Raw genomic sequence first — 10,155 nt, 5'->3', positions numbered from 1 at the left:
AACTCCGGCGGTAACTATAATAGATAAGCAATAGGTCCGATACGTTTCAAAATACGATATGGTCTAATGAACCTCAGGCTCAACTTGCCATTCATTTCGATTCAGATGACCTTTTTCCATGGGGAAACTTTCAGAAATACCCAATCACCTACAACATACTCGATATCATTCCTATTTAAATCAACATAAGATTTTTTTGGATCAGAAACAGCCTTTAGACGGTCTCGAATCAACTGAATAGTGTTTTCGGTCTCGAAAACTAGCTCAGGACCTAAAACCCGGTGCTCATCTTACTCAGTCCAACACAGTTAAGTCTCCTACAATTTTCTCATTCACTTAGTAGGCTCTTCGTGCTCAGCCAAAACTCTGGGGTGTACTATTCTTTAGGCGTACTCTTTTTTCACTTGAAGATACCCTATAATTAAATCCTTAGTTACCGCCAACGAGCAAATACCTTACACTAGTATGCATTAAAACTTTAATTTACCAGCAAGTTAGCGGAGTGGTGGATTATACTATAATAGTGCGCCAAAACAATTAATATGCATACCTCACTAGTCTTTTTGGATCCGTCATTTTTAGGGCGTGACAAACTATACTTAATTCAAAGAATTATATTATAAAGAGAAATATAATTGAAATATATAATGAGGTTATTACAAAAAAAAAATTAGTAGCAATATACCTAAAAAGAAGTTTGCTATGGTAACAGTATATATTAACTTCGAAAAATTAAAATAATTTCAGTATCACGTGTGGGAATGCACACACGTGAGACAGACGGCACCATACAAAGCCAAAGAACCCCTCGAATATGTTCAAGGGAAAAAAATAACATTTATCCATTTATCCTCCAATGCCGAATCCAATATCTCAAGCTCCGAACAGTGAACCTCCGAGCTCTGAATGACGAAACTGCCCGTGCTATCTCCTCAAATTTACCTTCTTTGGGGCTTACGCCATGCTTTACTTCACTGAGCTCCTGCACCCCACTTTCATGGATGTCTTAGAAGCCTGGCCTCGGCCTCCGCCTCCGCCTCGCCCTTGCACTCTCTTCTTGCCACGAACTCCTTCTTGTCTGATTCGCTCCTTTAATTTCTTATCACCGTACGTACCGTCTGCTCCGTTTTATTTTATTTTTTCAACGTATATTGCCTTTGTTTAAGGATAAGGATTAACGCATTTTTGTAAAGCTGTGAAAGGTGGGAGCTTGTTTTTCAATTTTCTATTCTTCTTTTGATTTCCTTACTTTTTCATTAGTGTCTTAGAACAGAATTAGTTGGATAGCTTTATTGAATTATAATTTTTAAACAGGCTTATTATATTCGTAGAACGGTAGAAGTAGCTGATATGCATTAATAGGGGCTTTAACATCCCTTGGTTATCAAAAGTTTTTTAAATGGATAATTTGCATTTCGTGCTGAATGCCACTGCTAAGAACACTTCATCCTCAAGTATTAATGAAAGAAGCCTCGTTATTAGTTATAATTACTTCTTGTTAACTCAATTGCTTGGGTATCACCCTATGAATGGGGGTCTCCTTCTTGCAATTATGTGGTATGTAATTCGAGAACCTATAAAGTTGTATTTTTTGATACTAATGATGCTCCAATGAACATGTTCACCACCTTCTTGGTGGTGTTGTAATTTCAATTTGTTGGACTTATTCAAGAGCGAAAACAGCACCTAATATACTCAAGCTGTGAACTCATGTTTGTGCATTTTTGTTGCATTATACTTATTTACTTTCTAGAATCTGTTTCCTTAACTGGGAAATCTAATTGTTTCAAATGCAAAACGTTAATATATATATATATTGTTGTAGGAAGAGGCAGAACTACAGTTTGGACATGGTTGAAAACCATGAATGTCATTGGATTGAAATGTCTTAAAAAAAGGAATTGCTTCTTCTCTTTCCCACTCTTTCAAAATCAACTACTGATTTGTACTGTTGAAGCAGGTTTCCTGGCCATCACATACCCCTTGGGAGTGTGTTCAGATTTACTCTGTGTGCTGCAAATCATAATTCTTTGACAAGATCCCCAGTTATGTCTGCAAAGAAAGGTAAGTGACAGTCGTAATTTGCTATTTTCTATTGACTTAAAACATTATATGCCTTTATTTTGTTGGTAGATGTGATGATATTAACTGACAGCAAGCACTTTTTTGCTGTTAGATTTATATATGACAAATATTTCTACTTGCAGACTTTGATAAATCTAGACTTTTTATGTTGTTCCTGGAAATATAAATCTTAAAGATTATCACAAATTTGTCCTTCTCAGGAAATACTTTCCTGTATTTCAGAATGAAATATAAATCTTAAAGATTATCACAAATTTATGTTGTTGTTGTTTTTTTTTTTTTTTTCCCCATTGTTATCCACATATAATGCGATCTTCTCAGGAAATACTTTCCTGTATTTCAGAATGACAAACTGAACTAAGTTTTCTCAGGTCTGTCAACTGCCACTTTTGAAGGACTATGTGAGGTAGTTTGGACTGTGGAAGCAGATTTGGCAGAAGGTCAACTCCTCTACATTAGTGGGGAACCTGTTGCCTTAGGCTGCTGGAAACCAGAGACCGCAATCCTAATGTCTCCTACTGAACATGCAAACATATGGATGGCTGAAGTCAAGGTAGGCTGATTCAACTTTGATAAGTGGCACAGTTGTCCTTCTTTAGGATGTAAAACAGTGTCAAAAGTCTTGAGGACATATTCTTTTGCCACCTTGGCAACAATGAAGTTTATCCTGACAAAAAATAAAGAATAATGATATCCTTTAGATCTCTATTTTTTCTTTTACAATGGAGTTTTGATTTATAGGGCCTTTCTTTTGATTAAAGGTAGGTTGACAATAACTGTTACATATTCATACAAAAAATGAACCTGGTCATTTGGGTAAATTATATTCACTGATATTTGGCAGATAGCTGGTGGTGTAAATTTCAAGTATAATTATTTCATAAAAGGAGAAAAGCAGCCTTTATCTGACATCACTTGGAGACCTGGGCCACAATTTTCTTTGTCAGTTCCTCCACGTAAGAAGCCAGAAAGAAAAATCATAGTGAGAGATTCATGGATGAGTCCTAAATCTGAAACCTATCTACCGCATGCTTGGGGGTCGTGGATTGAGGAAATCAGTACTCCAATAAAACCTTCAGTCTCTCAAGCTGAAGGTAACATCTCTATTTTGGGGACATTTTTTATGTAACTTACTTCTTTAAAATGTTTCTGAACACTCAAATGCTTCCAGTGCTTTGACAGATGAAGATAAGATTATGAAACATCATGAAAGTGATCTAAGCGAAGCAAAGCCCTTCTTGAATGACCTTATAGGCATGGATGAAATAGAACCAAGTGATATGGTTGCAATTAGTGATGCAGAGGAGGGATTATATTCTACTATTTCTGAAAGAGACCAGCCTGTTGAGGAACCTTGGTTTTTGCATTCACCTCTGTCCTTTCTCAGTTATGGGGATGGTATGGAGGCCAACAGTGCCAAAGATGAGAAAACCAGGTTGGAAGCAAATAATCAGCATGACCAAATTACTGAGAAGTTTTTGTCCGAAGAAAACAGCCGTTTAATTTTCAAGGACTCTGTATCTACTGTTATTTTGATTAATTCTTCGATATGTACCATGCAAAGGATTGCTGTACTGGAAGATGGTAAACTGGTTGAGTTGTTACTTGAACCAGTTAAAAGTCATGTACAGTGTGATAGTGTATATTTAGGAGTAGTTACAAAACTTGTTCCCCATATGGGTGGTGCATTTGTAAATATTGGAAGTTCAAGACACTCTCTTATGGACATAAAGCACAACAGAGAACCATTCATATTCCCTCCATTTCGTCAGAGGAAAAAGAAACAAGCCAAAGATTTTGCTTCTGGCAGTCTTAGTGAGCCTTCAGCAGCAAATGAAATTGAACCTTCCTCCGAAGATGTTTTCTTTGAAGATGCTGCAGAAGATGACTTTGAGGACGAGGATATGCAATTTATGCATAATAACTCTGATGGTAATGATGTTGGTGATGATTTTGATGTTTTAGGAGTTCTTAAAGAGAACGTGAATGGTAGTGTAGTTGATTATGGTGAAGTGGATGCTGATTTTGAAGATTTGTTAGATGGAGAGCACCACTTAGAAGGAAATCTTATCGGTGCCTCTTCTTTAGAAATGTCTAATAGCTGTTCTGTGTCACATTCCCAAGATATAGAGGGTGCTGATGAAAACAAGTGGCACCATGTTCGAAAGGGCACCAAAATAATTGTGCAAGTTGTGAAAGAAGGATTGGGTACAAAAGGTCCCACTCTGACTCCTTATCCAAAATTAAGAAGCAGATTCTGGGTATTTTCTCTTGTTTCTCCTACTTCAATTCCATCTCTGCTCTGTCTAAAGCATGACTCTATAAGTTGCTTATTTTTCTGAAGTAGTTTTCCTGGGTTGCAGATATTACTCGCTTGTTGCGACAGAATTGGAGTCTCAAAAAAGATAACTGGTGTTGAGCGTACACGCCTGAAAGTCATAGCAAAAACTTTGCAGCCGCAGGGGTTTGGTCTAACTGTAAGGACTGTTGCCACTGGACGTTCTTTGGAGGAGCTGCAGAAAGACTTGGAAGGTTTGCTTTCGACTTGGAAAAATATAGTAGAACATGCTAAATCTGCAGCTCTTGCAGCAGATGAAGGTGTAGAAGGGGCAACACCTGTTTTGCTGCATAGAGCAATGGGTCAAACACTCTCAGTTGTTCAGGATTACTTTAATGATAATGTAAGTCTGTCATTTATCTTGTCTTCCATTCTTCCGTATACCCTTTCAGATGTTTTATTTTACACCAGGAGCTTATGATAGTCTTTCAGTATCACCTAATATCACCTCTTTTTTCATGTACCTTTCAGGTTAACAAAATGGTAGTTGACTCGCCAAGAACATATCATGAGGTATTACATTATTAGGACTGAGGCAATGAATGCTTCTCCATCTGCATGCACGCATGCATGTTTTTTATTTCCATTCATGGTGTATCCTCAGTTCTATTTAATTTTTCTTCTTGGTGAAATTTTAAACATAGTTAAAGTTACTGAATTTATTTTGTTTATAAAGAAAAAATGGCTCATATATTTTTACCCAATATTTCTGATTTTAGCATCATTGTTATCCATACATCTCACTGTTCCTTTATTAGTTATTTGCTATGAGATAGCGTGATATCAACTCTTCTTTTGGTGTCAGGTTACCAACTATCTTCAGGATATAGCTCCTGATCTTTGTGATCGAGTAGAGTTATACGATAAAAGAATTCCCCTTTTTGATGCATTCAACATTGAGGAAGAGATCAACAGTATCCTTAGCAAAAGGTGAGGATAGCTGTTATATGCAAATGCTCTTAATTTTTAGGTAAATTGTAGCTGTGAGGATGGGTTTGTGAACTTTGTAAATTCTTATAACGTTCCCTGATCTCCTGATAGATTTGATTCCTTATATCAGCTGATTAACTATCCGTGAATTAATTAGAGAATTGGGTCTGGAAGAGAGATTTTAGCTATCTTTAAAGCCACTTTTTGAAATGGGGTGCTTAGACCCAAGAACTGGCAGTCAAATTATCTGTTCCTTTAATTGGCTTCTGAGTTTTCCAGGCATCTCTGCTATGTTTTGTCCTTTTCTCAAACTCACATATGCCACTTAAACATACCGCAAGCTACAGTTACGGAGATGATCTTAAAAAGTTAAATAAATAAGTTGAATAGTTCTAATTCATTCCTATCAGAGAAGCCAAATTGATAACTCCCCCCCCCCCCCCACTGATGGTTATGTAATGTTGCTGCTGTGTTCCTGGGGAATGTTCTATACCTTCTATGTTTCCTGTCTGATGTCATGTACAACTCTTGCCAACAGGGTTCCACTACCAAATGGAGGTTCCTTGGTGATTGAACAAACAGAGGCCTTAGTCTCAATTGATGTGAATGGAGGACATGGGATGTTTGGTCATGGAACATCACAGGAAAAAGCCACTTTGGATGTCAATCTTGCTGCTGCAAAACAAGTAGGTTGAACAAATTTTATTGTAATTATTTTTTTCCACTTTGTATGCACATCCATCCCACAATCATAATTCATATGTTGGTTTCATCAATCTGAGAGAGGAAATATGCCTTTGGACAATGGATCCTAAATTTTTTATTACTTTATTCAGAAATATAATTAGGTATTGTTAATTGGTTTCTTTATACTCCAACTATTAGTGATTTTTTATTGCATGTGAGATGGGTAATCACTTTATCTCATAGTGGTTGCAGATGTCAACTCTAAGACCCTTGTTGTGAATGGCAATAATCAATTCAACTGATATAAACACAATCATGCTACTTACCTTTTGTATTAAAATTTAAAAAATTCAGCTTCTGTATCCCAATAATTATTTACCTTGATATAAAGTCAGTAATGCTACTCAACGTTAAAAATGAGAAGCTTCATCTTTAGTTAGTGTAGGAGAGAGGAGGTAGTAAGGGGAAAGAAACAAGGGTAAGTATCTTTTATTAAGTGCTTGTATACTATGCATAATTAATCTTCCTTGCAGCCTCTTGTTCTTTTTGTATGTTGTTTTCAATAAATTATCCACCCATGCTGACCATTGTATCAAAGGATTTGTTATTAAACAGTAAATACTATTTTTCAGATTGCTAGGGAGTTACGGCTTAGGGATATTGGTGGCATTATTGTAGTGGATTTTATTGATATGGCAGATGACTGTGAGTCTCTCTCTCTCTCTCTCTTTCTTTTACGGCTATCTTTGCTTCCTGTCTGTCTATTGAAATTGCTCTAGATGCTTATGTTATGTTTTCTATGAATATTTGTTATCTGTGTTCATCGGAGTTCTCTCTTTCACCTTTTAATTGCTATATGTCTTGCTTAGACTGTTAGAAGTATGCTACAGTTATTGTGAATTTTTTCTCTGTCTCAGTTAGCTGCTCTAGTGAACATGAAAATACTATATACATTATAATTCTCTCTCTCTCTCTCTCTCACACTCTCCAACTTATTATTAGACTGCTCGGGGTACATGCTACATGCTTGAAGTAGTAAAACTAGTTAGTCTTGAAGTGTTCTAACTTCCATGGAGTTAAGGAAATCTCTCATTGATGTTTACTTGGCTCTAATTTTCAGCAAACAAGAGATTAGTATATGAAGAAGTTAAGAAAGCAGTTGAGAGAGACCGATCAATGGTGAAAGTCTCTGAATTATCGAAACATGGGCTCATGGAAATAACAAGAAAGAGGGTATGCTGGTTCCTGAAATTTTATTTCTAATTTTCGGGGAACTTTGCTCCTATGAATGATGTATATCTATACCTGGTCCTAATTTATCCTAATTTGGAACCCAAGATAAAACCTTATTTTCAAATGACAATATTTAATCTTCAATTCTACCTGAACTATTTCTTTAAACTTATAATTGGTGTAATCTTTGAACAGGTTCGGCCTAGCGTCACATTTATGGTTAGTGAACCATGCACTTGTTGTCATGGTACGGGGAGGGTTGAAGCTTTGGAGACCTCCTTTTCAAAAATTGAACAAGAAATTGGTCGATTACTTGTAAGTTTTATATATATATTCTGGGCATTTCTCATTTTGCAACTGAATGATAAGAGTTTAATGAAGTTTTGTCCTAATTTCGGTTATAATAAGACCTTGTTTTCCTCTTCTTTTAATGGGAATGACAAAATCATCTGTTTATACCTTTCTCTCTTTTGGCATCAGGCGGTGATGAAACAGAAGACACACCCTGAAAACCCAAAATCTTGGCCAAGATTTATCCTGAGGGTTGACCAACACATGTGCAATTACTTAACTTCGGGGAAAAGGACAAGACTTGCAATTTTGAGTAGTTCCCTGAAAGTTTGGATTCTTTTGAAGGTGCATCATGCTCATTGAGTTATTTCATTTCTGCATTTTTAAAGTTAGCATATAAATGATACAGTTCAAATACATTTCTTTTAACTCAGTATTCAAATATTCAACTGTTGTATGCTTGGTATTTGGCATTATTTGTCCATAGACATGCTTGTTCATTGTCTCATCATCCCTCAATTCCCAGTTATTGTCGAAGTCTCTTTTAGGTGGTAATTCATCTAGTTCAGGATCATGCATCAACAGAACATGTTATCTACCTTCTACCTTGACATTCTTGACCACTACTATCATTTGTGTTTTTGCAAAAAATTTGATTGAACCTGAATAATTTTTGTATGTGGATTTGGCTGGAACTAAACATTGTCTGGATGATTTGTTTGTATTCTACAGTGTTATTTTGCCATTTTTTCACTGATCACCATAATTTTATTACACAGGTTGCACGAGGTTTCACCCGGGGAGCATTTGAGTTGAAACCATTTACAGAAGAGAAAGCAGGCAAAAACCAGCATCAAGTGGCTATATCAATGCTTAGAACAGCAGAAGCCGGAACTAGCAAATCTGGGAAGAAACTGACGCTTGTTCCAGTTAAGAGGGCCAAGGTTGATAGGAAATAACAGAGAAGGATTGTTCTTATAGAACGTGGGCTTCTTCCCCCACCCAAAGATCTTATATTCAGAGAAAGGATCCAACAAACAAAGAGCTTACCGAAGTTATGGTTAGTATTAAAGTGATTTCGAGGGCATTGTTGCTGTTAGTACCCGTACACTGTAAGTCAAACCAGGATAGCTCCTACTACCTTTTTTTCCTTTTTTTTTTTTGGTTTCCATATTACTTGGCATGCCAATTTTGATCCTGAGAACATCTTTCTGGACTGTAATGTTCAATGGTTTCACTTAGAAAAGCTAGATAAATTGAGTATCATTTCCTGAGAAATAAAAGTTTAAATCTTTAGAGTTTAGGTTAATTTATAAATAGGAAAATCAACCTTCTCAATTCTAATTTAAGGATGCATTGAGCCAGGAGAATAGTAGGTTGGTCTCTTAACCTGCAGGCTGCAGATGCCTAATCCCTTGTTATAGTATTAAACATAAATCAATAATACTGTTTTATTATTAGATGCAAGAGCCTGAGATTCAGAATTCAAGCTCTTAGCATGGTTGAAACTTGAAACAATTGAATCGGTTGGTTGGATGATCTCTTGAACCAGTCTAAAAAGAAAAAAAAAAAGGTATCATATTTGATTGAACCTATAATTTCTTATTCTGCTAAGCAACATACGTGGTTTTATTTACTATAATCAATAAACCATTTTTATTTGAGGTTGTATTTAAATGATGGATTGGATTGGGAACCTAGAATTACACCGGTTTAACTTTCAGTTGATGAATTCAGAATATTCTACCAATCTTCCTAGGGCATCTTTCTAAAACACTCCTTCCACCATTTGCATTCAAATCCTTTTAATTACAAGTTTTGTTCTACTTTTTTATCTTACGTGTTGGCTTTAATGCGACAACTGCAAAGGTTCAACCAAGTATGTTTCATTTGTTGTTAATACATGACAATCACTTGGGCGGCCATTAAATCCTCTCTGCCTCAGAACCCAGCAGCTGTAACTGTGAAAACTATGGCGCCTTCTGCTAATATGATGAAACCAGGATTGCCAATCATATGTAAAGCTTCGATTTCCGATATTTTCTATGATGGCATAATAACTTATTTGGCCCTCCAACTTTACAGAAAAGTTCATTTTAGTTCTTCATTTAATTTTTCATCTTTTCTACTCTTTAAACTTGTTTTTTTTTTTTTGTTAAATCACCTCAAAATGAATAAAAAGTTATTGTTTGTTAACTTTATTGAGTATATGTGAATTGTCATGTGATGATATGTTAGCATCTAATTAAGTTTAAAAATTTTAAAATGTTTATAAGAGTCATTACAATTATTTAAAATTATAAAATTATTAAAAAAATTTAAAATTTTTATAAAAAAATAATTAGATGCCATGTCAGTAAAATTAACAAAAACGAAAACTTTTTCATTCATTTTGGAATAAAAATCTACTTACATATACCAAAACTAAGGTATCCAGATTATTCCTTTTTATGTACAATGGAGGCCGTAACATGAATCGTGTTATGTTTCAAAGATTGAAGCTAAACATGTGGCAAGTAATTTAAGAATTTTACCTAACCAAGGGCAAAGGGAATAAAACACAGTGAAGAAATTAATATGTGAGGTCTTTT

General features: G+C 35.5%; 1 protein-coding gene across 1 annotated transcript; it reads left to right on the top strand.

Annotated features, from left to right (window-relative positions):
- Positions 1-826: 826 nt before the first annotated feature.
- Positions 827-8,873, top strand: LOC105803398 (ribonuclease E/G-like protein, chloroplastic). The gene is made up of 14 exons (XM_012635555.2): positions 827-1,107; positions 1,961-2,064; positions 2,457-2,638; positions 2,930-3,179; positions 3,268-4,346; positions 4,449-4,766; positions 4,895-4,936; positions 5,229-5,353; positions 5,892-6,039; positions 6,673-6,745; positions 7,161-7,273; positions 7,469-7,588; positions 7,754-7,909; positions 8,344-8,873. The coding sequence occupies exons 1-14, from the start codon at positions 962-964 to the stop codon at positions 8,521-8,523; spliced, it is 3,036 nt and encodes a 1,011-aa protein (XP_012491009.1). The 5' UTR covers positions 827-961; the 3' UTR covers positions 8,524-8,873.
- The last annotated feature ends 1,282 nt before the right edge of the window (positions 8,874-10,155 follow it).

Source organism: Gossypium raimondii, chromosome 11 (assembly GCF_025698545.1).
Source record: "Gossypium raimondii isolate GPD5lz chromosome 11, ASM2569854v1, whole genome shotgun sequence".
In the NCBI taxonomy this organism is placed as follows: domain Eukaryota; kingdom Viridiplantae; phylum Streptophyta; class Magnoliopsida; order Malvales; family Malvaceae; genus Gossypium; species Gossypium raimondii.
Note: the sequence above shows the minus strand (reverse complement) of the source record. Positions and strands in the feature narration are given on the sequence as shown.

Bases quoted from the DNA above. Each gene is read 5' to 3' on its own strand.
- LOC105803398 (XM_012635555.2), top strand. From the start codon at position 962: ATGCTTTACTTCACTGAGCTCCTGCACCCCACTTTCATGGATGTCTTA. The intron at 4,767-4,894 runs GTAAGTCTGTCA...TGTACCTTTCAG, and splicing joins AGGATTACTTTAATGATAAT to GTTAACAAAATGGTAGTTGA. The intron at 6,040-6,672 runs GTAGGTTGAACA...ACTATTTTTCAG, and splicing joins ATCTTGCTGCTGCAAAACAA to ATTGCTAGGGAGTTACGGCT.